At 39.5% G+C, this 13,574-nt stretch overlaps 1 protein-coding gene across 2 annotated transcripts in view; it reads right to left on the reverse strand.

The window, feature by feature from the left end:
* The window catches only part of LOC126330208 (cystathionine beta-synthase-like), a 132,940-nt gene that overhangs the window by 12,030 nt on the left and 107,336 nt on the right, over positions 1 to 13,574 (reverse strand). For both annotated transcript variants that reach the window (XM_049996343.1, XM_049996351.1), the window contains exons 9-10: positions 9,009 to 9,143; positions 2,140 to 2,333 (exon numbers count right to left, since the gene is read on the reverse strand). In XM_049996343.1, coding sequence (XP_049852300.1) covers positions 2,140 to 2,333; positions 9,009 to 9,143 — 329 coding nt within the window. The remainder of the gene's footprint in view (positions 1 to 2,139; positions 2,334 to 9,008; positions 9,144 to 13,574) is intronic.

Here is a 13,574-nt window from a genome sequence, read left to right on the forward strand (position 1 = left end):
AGAAACAAGTGAGGTGTTAAAAAATCGGGGGTGAAATATTGAAAATAACTGATCTGAGCTAATGTTCTGAGTAAAACACACACACACACACACACACACACACACACACACACATATATATATATATATATATATATATATATATATATATATATATAATGACGATGTAAATAAAACAGAAAGAAACTTCCACATGGGAAAAATATATTAAAAACAAAGATTCCAAGACTTACCAAGCGGGAAAGCGCCGGCAGACAGGCACATGAACAAAACACACAAACACTGCCCTTACTCTTTGCCTTTAAATATGTCTGCTTGTGTCTGTGTATGTGCGGATGGATATGTGTGTGTGTGTGCGAGTGTACACCTGTCCTTTTTTTCCCCTAAGGGAAGTCTTTCCGCTCCCGGGATTGGAATGACTCCTTACCCTCTCCCTTAAAACCCACATCCTTTCATTTTTCCCTCTCCTTCCTTCCTTCCTGACGAAGCAACTGCCAGTTGCGAAAGCTCGTAATTCTGTGTGTGTGTTTGTGTGTTTTGTTCATGTGCCTGTCTGCCGGCGCTTTCCCGCTTGGTAAGTCTTGGAATCTTTGTTTTTAATATATATATATATATATATATATATATATATATATATATATATATATATTCCAAGACTTACCAAGCGGGAAAGCGCCGGCAGACAGGCATATGAACAAAACACACAAACACACACACAGAATTACAAGCTTTCGCAACTGGCAGTTGCTTCGTCAGGAAGGAAGGAAGGAGAGGGAAAAATGAAAGGGTGTGGGTTTTAAGGGAGAGGGTAAGGAGTCATTCCAATCCCGGGAGCGGAAAGACTTCCCTTAGGGGAAAAAAAGGACAGGTATACACTCGCACACACACACACACACACACATATCCATCCGCACATACACAGACACAAGCAGACATGTCTGCTTGTGTCTGTGTATGTGCGGATGGATATGTGTGTGTGTGTGTGCGAGTGTATACCTGTCCTTTTTTTCCCCTAAGGGAAGTCTTTCCGCTCCCGGGATTGGAATGACTCCTTACCCTCTCCCTTAAAACCCACACCCTTTCATTTTTCCCTCTCCTTCCTTCCTTCCTGACGAAGCAACTGCCAGTTGCGAAAGCTTGTAATTCTGTGTGTGTGTTTGTGTGTTTTGTTCATATGCCTGTCTGCCGGCGCTTTCCCGCTTGGTAAGTCTTGGAATCTTTATTTTTAATATATTTTTCCCATGTGGAAGTTTCTTTCTGTTTTATATATATATATATATTAAAAACAAAGATTCCAAGACTTACCAAGCGGGAAGGCGCCGGCAGACAGGCACATGAACAAAACACACAAACACACACACAGAATTACTAGCTTTCGCAACCGATGGTTGCTTCTTCAGGAAGGAGAGGGAAAGACGAAAGGATGTGGGTTTTAAGGGAGAGGGTAAGGAGTCATTCCAATCCCGGGAGCGGAAAGACTTCCCTTAGGGGAAAAAAAGGACAGGTGTACACTCGCACACACACACACATATCCATCCGCACATACACAGACACAAGCAGACATATTTAAAGGCAAAGAGTTCTTTGCCTTTAAATATGTCTCTTTGCCTTTAAATATGTCTGCTTGTGTCTGTGTATGTGCGGATGGATATGTGTGTGTGTGTGCGAGTGTACACCTGTCCTTTTTTTCCCCTAAGGGAAGTCTTTCCGCTCCCGGGATTGGAATGACTCCTTACCCTCTCCCTTAAAACCCACATCCTTTCGTCTTTCCCTCTCCTTCCTGAAGAAGCAACCATCGGTTGCGAAAGCTAGTAATTCTGTGTGTGTGTTTGTGTGTTTTGTTCATGTGCCTGTCTGCCGGCGCCTTCCCGCTTGGTAAGTCTTGGAATCTTTGTTTTTAATATATTTTTCCCATGTGGAAGTTTCTTTCTGTTTTATATATATATATATATATATATATATATATATACAAAATTTATTTCAAATGTTTTATAAGATCCCAGAGTGGTAGTGTTAAAAGAATAGTCACATAGACTTGAATAATATACTAGACATAAGAGTAAATGGTGTAAATGTGTCTGTTTGACAAGTGATGTACAAATAATGATATACCAAAATAAAATTATTTACTTGACTTACATAGCCTCTGTGAATGAGTGACAAGGACAAAATGATCTCTTTCGAGAAGACGGGATAGCTTGCCCAGTGATGTATCCAGTGTAATCTTCCGAAACTGACGGTACAACACTTTTTCCACTGGATCAGTGGGTAATGCACGGCTGTTTACGAGACGTGACATCAGATTCCCCATTGTCACCATACCTTGTACACTTCTGTAAAATCAATATACGAAACACATTAATGTTTGGTCTAACCCATTTTTCATATGTTCATGGCTGTCAATGAAAATATTCAATTCTTGTAACATTTCCTTGCAATCACTCACTTCTTAAAATTAGTTATTCATATAGCTACAAAAAGTGAAAATTAAATACAAAAATTTTCAATAAATCTAAATTAAAACCAACCTACTACAAAAATAAAATATAAGGAGCAAAATACATTTAAGGCACAGTTTCCAAAGTACGTTGCAATAAGCGTAATTTCTTATTGTTATTGGCAAGTGTTTACCTCTTTTTTAAAAGTAATTGGCACTAAAAGTGTACAGCACATGAGAATTAACTCTGCAATAGAATGTAACAAGAGGAGGGAATTAAATTGGTTCAGTACAAAGAGTAAAAACAGAAATTACAAGAAATGGGATCAAATACTGAATGATAAATTTAATAACTGAATGTTGTTGCACTTAGAAGACTCTAGTATTATTAACTGAAATTTACAGTTTATATGAACACAATATGTGTCAGTACTGTTTCTTCGAGAAGTGCCACTCATGAAAATAACTTAGCTAGTAGAACAACAAACAAGAAATATATTTTGCTTCATTGTCAACACTGTGCAAGAATTCTGGGCCCAATAATAGCTGGAACGAGCTACATTGATTTATACTAACTGAAGAAAATTCAGCTGCTTCAAAACAAGCATGTCATTCTTAGGTGGAGACATATGATAAGAGTCTGTGAGCACACATTTAAGTACACATCAAATGATTGTGAAGACTAAAGAAGAAATCTTGTGTCTGCTCTGTTCATTATACGCCTCTTCAAGAGTCAAAGACACATTCTCTCAGGATTTTCACTTGGATAACAGGTTACTAAGACCCCTCAAGAATCCCTGTATTTTGAACAATACTCTACTGCTCCTGGAAGAATGGAGCACACTAAAGAAATGTGGCATACAAGCCTCTCAAGATGAAGAAGCATACAAAGAACTTCGTCGCAAAATACAGGGCAGCTGCTGAATTGACAAGACACAGTATCTCACCAGTATTTGTGATGACATAGTACAACATCAAAAACTAAATGAAATGCATGGCCTACTCAAGAAGATAAATAGCATCACCTGAGAGTTCAAACTGCGCACTTGGATGGTAGGATATACAGATGGCACTATTATTAGTGACAAGCAATATGCAATAGCTAGGTGGAAACAATACAGTGAAACACTGTATTGCAAAGGAAACAGCAGTGAAGAAGAGAAAATTTGTATGGAATCAAATAAAGAACCTGATATCCTGTAGAGTGAAATTGAAAATACCATCAAGCATCTGAAAAACAACAAAGCCCCAGTTATAGATGATATTTCCAGAGAAACGCTGACTGTGATGTGAGAGGAAGGCATGCATGCCCCACATTTAATATGTAATAAGGTGTGGAACATGGGTGAATGGCCTAAAGACTGGACTACATCTGTCCTAATTCCTCTGCACAAAAAAGGATCAGTTAGGGAGAGCTCAAACTATAGGACCAGAGCATTAATATCACTGCTAGTAAAGTCCTCCTGCATATAATAAACCAATGCCTAAAACTTTTTCTGCAGTCTCAGGTTTCTGCAGAACAATGGGATTTCATGTCAGGTAAAGGTACTCAAGAGTCAATCTTGAATTTAAGGCAGATAATTGGAAAATGTTATGAGTTCTGTGTCCCTGTCCACATTTGCTTCCTAGATTATAAAAAGGCCTTTGATTGTGTCATGTGGGACAAGTTGTGGGATGTGCTCAATGAGTCTGGGGTTCCAAAACACCTGGTATCCTTACTAAAAGGTCTTTATAATAGCCGTACTGCAACCATAACAGTAGATGGTGAATACTTGGGATTTTTCGATGTGCCAGACAAGATTGCATACTTTCACCTCGGCTCTACAATATCTATGCAGAGTGTGTAATCAGGAAAGCGCTGGATGGCTGGGATGGTGGGATTTCAATTTGCAGCAGGAAAATCAACAATTTACGCTTTGCAGATGATCCTACACTCATAGCAGTTCTGTTCTGAAGAGTGAAAGATATTAGTCTAAACCTTGGTCTAGAGATAAACATGAAAAAATCCAACCTAATGGTTATAAATCACCAAGGAATTGATCAAAATCAACTTACAGGATGCTTAGGAATCTGGATATGGTGAGTGACCATGTATATCTAGGCTCTCTGATCAACTGCAAAGGAAAGTGTGATAAAGAGATAAGATGATGAATCATTCTTGGCCAAGCCGCAATGGTCAAGACAACAAAGATGCGCTTGGTAGAATCACTGGTGTTTCCTGTATTCTTATATAGATGCGAGACCTGGACCATGAAAGGTAGTGATAAGAACCACATTGTTGCCTTCGAGATGTGGTGTTGGCAGAGGATGTTATGTGTACCATGGACACAAAAAAGAACAAATGTTTCATTAATAGAAGAACTTAAAATCACAAGAAGGTTATCTTCTTGTGTCAGCCAAAGATACCTTCAGTTCCTTGGGCACATCTTGAAAAGGAAAGGGGATAATTTAGAGAAGACAACTGTGCATGGAAAAATTGAGGGCAGAAGACCACGTGGTAGAGCAACAAACAGATGGTTGGATCAAGCAAAGAAGATTACCAGCCTGCCACTTCACATCATATTAAGAAAGGCCAAAGATCACTGTGAATGGAGACATCTGTCTGAAGTTTCAACTACATAAGAATGAATGAGGAAATGAGGTCACAACATTCAACAATAAGTAAAATGACTAATGATGATGATGAACACATCTTTAACTACTGTACAGAAGTATGTGTATTATTCTGCAGCTTACATCTTCAGTGAGCTTCCAGCAGAACTGAAAAACTTAAGCGATAAATCCAAGATTTTCAGTTCTAAACTGAAAAGCTTCATCATGGAACATTAATTTTACTCTGTGTAGGAGTTCCTTGCAACAGTTTTAAGCACTCTACTGTAAAATATTTTTTACTGATTTAGGCTATTAAGGACAACATGAAATAAATAATGTGTCTTCTTTTGCTTTCTCCTTTCTTCCTTTCCAGAAGTCTTTTGTTCTTTACGTATGTTGTTCTCTTCTTTCTTCAGTCCATTCTGTACCTTTTTCCGTGTTTTCTCCTGGCAGCCCTTGAAACATTTTACTTTTGCTCTGAAGTTCTCTCTTTCACCTATTTCTTCCTCCATTATTTCATTTTCTCTCGGCTAACATATCATTTATTGTAAACATTTTTGGTGTTCTTTTTTAATATTACAGTCTTCTCAACTTAAGTTTACTTATTACTTTTCTATGAATTATTCAGTGGCTCCACAACCAAGCAGCTTTTCACATGGACCCACAAAATTTGATTAATTAAATTTAGTTAAATTAAAATTAAAACAACAATGGTCCTCCCGATTCTGCTGAAGGTGCATTTGCAGATAACAGCTGTCACAAAGAGACCGAACACTGTTCAACAAATTGGTACATAATTGAGAATGAGTAGCATTGCTTTATGCAGAGTATATGATTAGAAAATTATTGTGATAAATTAAAGCTGTGTATTGGATCAGGATTTGAATACAAATCCCTACCTTTTGCAGTTGATTGTAAAAAGTGAACTGTTACCCAACATAGAACTTTTGACTGCAATGCAGTCCCAATGCAATTATGGTTTTAGTGGTCAAGGGTCAATAACAGTTGGAGATGCATATGAAAAAAATACACTCCTGGAAATGGAAAAAAGAACACATTAACACCGGTGTGTCAGACCCACCATACTTGGTCCGGACACTGCGAGAGGGCTGTACAAGCAATGATCACACGCACGGCACAGCGGACACACCAGGAACCGCGGTGTTGGCCGTCGAATGGCGCTAGCTGCGCAGCATTTGTGCACCGCCGCCGTCAGTGTCAGCCAGTTTGCCGTGGCATACGGAGCTCCATCGTAGTCTTTAACACTGGTAGCATGCCACAACAGCGTGGACGTGAACCGTATGTGCAGTTGACGGACTTTGAGCGAGGGCGTATAGTGGGCAAGCGGGAGGCCGGGTGGATGTACCACTGAATTGCTCAACACATGGGGCGTGAGGTCTCTACAGTACATCGATGTTGTCGCCAGTGGTCGGCGGAAGGTGCACATGCCCGTCGACCTGGGACCGGACTGCAGCGACGCACGGATGCACGCCAAGACCGTAGGATCCTACACAGTGCCGTAGGGGACCTCACCGCCACTTCCCAGCAAATTAGGGACACTGTTGCTCCTGGGGTATCGGCGAGGACCATTCGCAACCGTCTCCATGAAGCTGGGCTACGGTCCCGCACACCGTTAGGCCGTCTTCCGCTCACGCCCCAACATCGTGCAGCCCGCCTCCAGTGGTGTCGCGACAGGCATGAATGGAGGGACGAATGGAGACGTGTCGTCTTCAGCGATGAGAGTCGCTTCTGCCTTGGTGCCAATGATGGTAGTATGCGTGTTTGGCACCGTGCAGGTGAGCGCCACAATCAGGACTGCATACGACCGAGGCACACAGGGCCAACACCCGGTATCATGGTGTGGGGAGCAATATCCTACACTGGCCGTACACCTCTGGTGATCGTCGAGAGGACACTGAATAGTGCACGGTACATCCAAACCGTCATCGAACCCATCGTTCTACCATTCCTAGACCGGCAAGGGAACTTGCTGTTCCAACAGGACAATGCACATCCGCATGTATCCCGTGCCACCCAACGTGCTCTAGAAGGTGTAAGTCAACTACCCTGGCCAGCAAGATCTCCGGATCTGTCCCCCATTGAGCATGTTTGGGACTGGATGAAGCGTCGTCTCAGGCGGTCTGCACGTCCAGCATGAACGCTGGTCCAACTGAGGTGCCAGGTGGAAATGGCATGGTAAGGCGTTCCACAGGACTACATCCAGCATCTCCACGATCGTCTCCATGGGAGAATAGCAGCCTGCATTGCTGCGAAAGGTGGATATACACTGTACTATTGCCGACATTGTGCATGCTCTGTTGCCTGCGTCTATGTGGCTGTGGTTCTGTCAGTGTGATCATGTGATGTATCTGACCCCAGGAATGTGTCAATAAAGTTTCCCCTTCCTGGGACAATGAATTCACGGTGTTCTTATTTCAATTTCCAGGAGTGTATGAGCAATATACTATCTAATACAGCTAGTAGGCTTCCAATGTTCTGTGGCTGTATTCAATTATCACAATAACACTAAATGGTCAGTGGCAGACATGTAATCCTTCCATTCAATTTAGTGATTACAGTATACTGAACTACATTATGTGTATGCACAGCAGTTGACTAACACCCCATCTGTCCAACTGTACCGATAACTTGCACAGTACATGCAGCACCTAACAGTACAATAAAACACTTTTGTAAACCCTCATCACCAATTTTGTAAAGGCTGACTACTGCTGAGGAGGCCATGTTGGTGAGTTGGTGAATTGGCTTCTGGTGCAGTACACTGCTAAGATAATTTCTCCCTACCACTATTACACAGATATGTTGCAGAGTCGGGTAACAGGGTAGAAGAACAAAGGTCCTACAACACTCTAACAAATTAGGAACAAAGTCACACAAATGAGTATCTTTGTGACTTGTCAAATAATGAAGTCTGTAACTTTGCATGTAATATAACACAAAGAATGTCCTAAATTGCTAAATGCAAGTAATCATAGGTGCATTTCACAGTACATAGCAAATGCAATTTACAACAACTGTAAGGAGTTTTAGGCATTTAACTGGATAGATAAAAAATCTACTCAAAAAATGGTGGCAGAACACACAAATAAAAGAAGGTTATAATTAGGCAAGCTTTGGTAGTCAGTGGCTCCTTCTTCAGGCAGAAGGGTTGAAGGGGAAGGAAGAGGGGTGAAGGAAAAGGACTGGAGACATCTAGGAAAAGGGGTAGGTTTCGGGAAAGTCACCCAGAACTGCGGGTGAGGCAGACTTACCACATGGGATGAGAAGGAAAGACCCATTGTTGGGGACTGCATCAGACGAGATTTGAAATCCTCAAATCTCGTCCAATGCACTCCCCAGCAATCAGTCTTTCCTTCTCATCCTGTGTGGTAAGTCTGCCACACCTGCAGTTCTGGGTGACTTTCCCGAAACCTACCCCTTTTCTTATATCTCTCCAGTCCTATTGCTTCACCCCTCTTCCTTCCCTTTCAACCTTTCTGCTAGAAGAAGGAGCTACTGGTTCTCAAAGCTTGCCTCATTATAACCTCCTTTTACTTTTTTGTTCTGCCACTGCTTGGTGAGTAGATTTTAAAGTACCAAAATAAAACTGGCCCAGGAAATGTTTATACATCTGACATGAAAAGTTACTCCACTCAATGAACAGGAGAGTTAATCTTTATAAAAGACGCTAGAAATAGTAACAACTGACACTGATTCATGACCTCTTTTCTTTTTAGATTACATTGTTACAAAATGGCAAAGACACTTTTAAGCCAAGTTTTATTTTGCCATTCTGTAACTATAGTCTGTAAGTGCCACAGAATTAAGCCTGAGTACTAATGTAATTCAGAGGGAAGAAATAATGATCTACTTTTTTTTTGAGAATATGTAATTTAGTAATTCTAAACATTACTTCAGTGGAGCACTGCATTGTCAGAACTCTGAGACTGTGATATAAGAAGCATTATTTTTGACTCACCCTGATTCATCCACTACTGGCAGCTGATCATAACCTTCCTTCCTCAGTATGTCAACTGCCTCTTGGCAAGTTACAGAAGGTAGTACAGTTAGAGGTGCTTTCAGGCCAAGACTAGAAACAGTTAGATTCCACCACCTAAAACACAGAAAACATGACTGTACTATGTAGTGCACAGACTATTATTACTCTGTAGCTTTTTTTATAGGCTTAAAATTATTTGTTCCTTCTCATCTGATAGGTTGCAGTTCATCTGTTATTTGCAGTCTACTGTACAAACAAACATACTGCAAGATGACAAAAATCTATCCATAACTGACAGCTCACATAGATTATTGGTATCGGAAATAACCCATGCTGAAACTGTTTTAGTTGTAGAGGACTATCAGAAAGAATACAAGAATCTCTTTCTCTTCCTTGGGCTTATCTCTTAATCTCTTACCTTCACAGAGATGGCATGCTATTCTGGATCTGCTCTTGATATGGTTAGTGGTACAAGGTGGCCAAGTTCCCCCTCCCCCCTGGTTGGATTTTGTATACCTACCCCATCTGCCTGCACCTAGTATTATTCTTGAGAAAGGGTGAGAACATTTTCACAATGTTGAAAATCATGTAACTGAGGCAGCACTTTAGTAACAGCCCAATATTTACTTAGCTGGATGTGGGAAACCACTTAATAACCACATCCAGCTTGACCAACACAACAGTCCTTCTCATTAACCTGCTGGACATACTCGAACCAGGGCCAGCACTACTTCCTGACCTATTGTATTAACACTCACGGCTACCAGAGTGGGTCAGACAGGACTCAAGAATATTAATTTTACATATGTACATACTGAAGACCATGGTCATAAAACACATAAAAATTCTAGTGATATCAGTACCTGTTGTCAAAAATCCTATTTTCCAGTGACAAGGGAATCTTGGAGTAGCTTTATCTCTATATGGCTACACAGAAAGAAAGTAAGAAAGATTAGGGTTTAATGCTGTACCATAACAACTATAAGAATGACATGCTGAAGATGAAAGTGACTGACAGATGCAGCGCATGGAGTCAGGAGGCAAATCAATTGAACATTTTCAGATACCGTGTACCTGTATAATTATAATCAGTTATTAAAATTAATACTTCAGCACATGGATAATAACAATGTACTATGGGGGAGGGGCATATCATAGTATACTCTTACTTCTGTTTGGGAATACAAACAACATCTGCTGCATTAGGCCTGACCAGTGCTGACTGATAAGACCTATGATTTCAACAAACCAGTTATACTTAACATGGCCATTTCTGCTTACAGTCATGTGTGGGAATAACCATGTTCAATGATTATATGATGGCTGTGAATCCATTCCACATCAATATTAAACTAGATATGGTTATCAGTAACAAAACAAGACTGGTAAAGTTACTGATACTGCTCTTACTGCAACACACGGAAGAGAGAACAAAATGAAAGTGAGAAAATTTGAGGAACTGGCAATTAAAATGAAAGATGTCTGGAATTTGCAGGATTTTTAAACATATGTTATGATCATTTTAACTGAAGGAGTGGTTGCAAGGAACTTCAAGACAAATATCAAGACCTTAAAGAGTCTCTGGCTACTTGAAGAGTGCTTAACTTAGGAGAGAAAGCTATCTTATTACAGGTTTGTAACAATATTAGTAATTTTTTGAAGAAAGGAGTTTCCATTTGAAACACCAAGATCACCTATGGAGTGAGATACCTAACCACTGAAAAAAAAACTTTGCAGAATAATTGTTTTACTGTCATTAACTTTTAATAATAATAAGCAGTGTCAAGTCAGAGTGTACAATAACTGGAACACTATCCACAAAAATAAAATAGCTTGGTTATTGTCATTATAGTACTGTATCACAGTAATTTAGGCAGTATACAACAATCAATCCATTCATGTCACGGACAAGGATTGTGCTAGAAATTGGTTAAACCTTTTAACAGTAACCATCCTGGCACTGTCTCAAATGATTTAACAAAGCCACAGAAAACTAAATTTAAAGAGCTGTACAGGGACTTAATCCCACTCCTTCCAAAAAGCACTCACTCAGCATCTTCATCTCTGTCATCGATTTTAAAATTGCAATACAAAAGCATATCAATAAGCAACACACAGTAATTCTTTAAACAGCACATTTGTTAGGCAAGACCAAAGAAATTACAGGTGGTGAATCCTTCAACTATTTTTCAAAATACAAGGAAAATCTAGAATGAATCTTTCACTTTGGATTGTTCCATGTGCCCACCTACAATAGGTATCAATAGTAGCAGTGACTCAGAGATGCTGCAAGTCACTTGTAGGAGTGCCACTGCAGCCAGCTGCAAGGGACAAGGCAAGACCTGGGCGGTGCCACAAACACAGGTGTGAGCTGGCAAGCTGTAAGAAGTGAAACTGTTTAACTATACAGTGATGCCAAGCCATGAGCGGAGTAACCTTCATCTACATTATTAAGATTATATGTTAAAGAATTTCCCACTTAGCTTATTTTATACACAAATGAAAATCTTTATGAACAGCTCACTCTCTCTCATTCTGCTAGCAATAGCAGACAGGCGTATTGTTGAGTACTAGTGCTACATACTGTATTATTATTGTAAGGAAGTATCTTTAAAACTTCAAATCAATCAGGTGATGGCATCATAATTTTATTATTTAATTAAAATGCTATGAATCACAAACTAAATGAAATTCTGTTTTCCCAAGGCTTTAGCATGAAACTAGAGTAGACCATGATTGGATGTTTTCTGCTAAGAAGAGACTAACAACAAGACAAGAGGTAAAACTTTAATTAATTTACACTGAAGCTCATGAAGACTAGGAATCTTGAGCCCCCAATAACAAAGGACATGAGATTTGGCCATCATGCTCCAGGACAAAACAACTTTGTTGAAATCTTTGAATCTGTATGTGAAGACCACATAAACATGAGGAAAATATAAAGGAAATATCAACCGTGACTTAAAACTAACTAGATGACATTGGAAAAACATGTATAAGAAGTTTGTGCTGATTTAGACTTTAGGAGAGCTGAACATGCACAAAACAGAAATTAAAAATTTAATACCACTAATTAGTGCATGCCAAAGAGTTTTGTCAGTAGACTATTGAACAAAAATATCAGTGAGTAGGAGCTCTGAGTGTAATGGCTAACAACAACCAAAAGACAAGCATTGAGCACTGCTGAGCATCAATGGTTGAGGAAAGAAGCCATTAAGGAAAGCGGTATGGAATTTTTAATTTCAGAATAATTTATTTGATGCAGTTATAATAATGAATTTGTGTTTTTCTAAGTTTTGAGAAAAGGATTTCATGAATGGCTGCTACACAAGCTGACAGTACTGCAAAGCTCAATGATCTTCTTTTTTAAAAAAAAGCAACTGAGTTAGTGTCTACTGAAGTGGCAAAAATAAATTCAGTTTTGGAAGAAGTTAGCAAAATAAAATATATTTTGGTAGAAATTAGCAAAATTAAAGGTATTTCCAAATAAGTTTATAAGAAAAAGGACATATCAGAGAAAGTGAACAATATTTTTACAGAGGTGATAGGCAGGTTCAAGAAATAGACACAAGAATAGAATAAACATATGGAAGTAGTGGTGGACACAAAATTTACCGAATGGAAGATTGTGCAAAACACACATTTGGAAAAGGCTATTGAGAAGGCGTTTAAGCAGTACAAAACAGAAACAGATCAAATCTAGAAGAATTTATAGATCAGAAATTTGACGAATACAAAAGCAACCCCAATACCAAGATCAGTAAAACTGAAGCCAAGCTAAATGACATAGCACATGCAATAGAAACTAAACTGAAAAACACGAGTTCAAGTATAGCTTATAAAGTGAAAGCTATATTAAATTCCATGAGACAAATGAAGATTGGCATCCAGTCAATGCAAAGTAAATTAGATGAACTAAAGAGTAAACAGAAAAGTGAATGGCAACCTAGTTCTACAAAATGTCATGACACAACAGTCCGCCCCTGGTAGTTGAAACGTCAGCACAACGGAATGTCATACCTAACAACCCGGTTTCTATTCCTGGCTGGGTCGGAGATTTTCTCCACTCAGGGACTGGGTGTTGTGTTGCCCTTATCACCATCATTTCATCCTCATCAACACGCAAGTCACTGAAGTGGCATCAACTCAAAAGACGTGTGCCAGGCGAATGGTCTACCTGATGGGAGGCCCTACCCACACGGCATTTACATTTATTTTTTACGTCACAACAGAATGGATACAACTTCATTAGTCCACATACATGTCCAGAGCCAACTTTGTTTCAGTCACTGATATGAGGGATTGAAGATCCTAAACTAACTACTTACTTAACGGAAGACAGCATGCTAAGGCACCGGCACTTTGCGATATTCACATTAGAAAGGAAAGATGTACATCCAATTGTGTTCATAAAAGAATTTTATGGAATACCTACCCAAAGCTGAGTGACAGCCACGAAATTAAATTTTTGTGTGGATTTATGCAAGGAGATGCTGCATTGTAGCCTGCTGAAGTTGTAGGTAGTTAACAACAGATATGAGTTTG

The sequence above is a fragment of the Schistocerca gregaria genome, chromosome 1 (genome assembly GCF_023897955.1).
Source record: "Schistocerca gregaria isolate iqSchGreg1 chromosome 1, iqSchGreg1.2, whole genome shotgun sequence".
NCBI classification, from domain to species: Eukaryota; Metazoa; Arthropoda; class Insecta; order Orthoptera; family Acrididae; genus Schistocerca; species Schistocerca gregaria.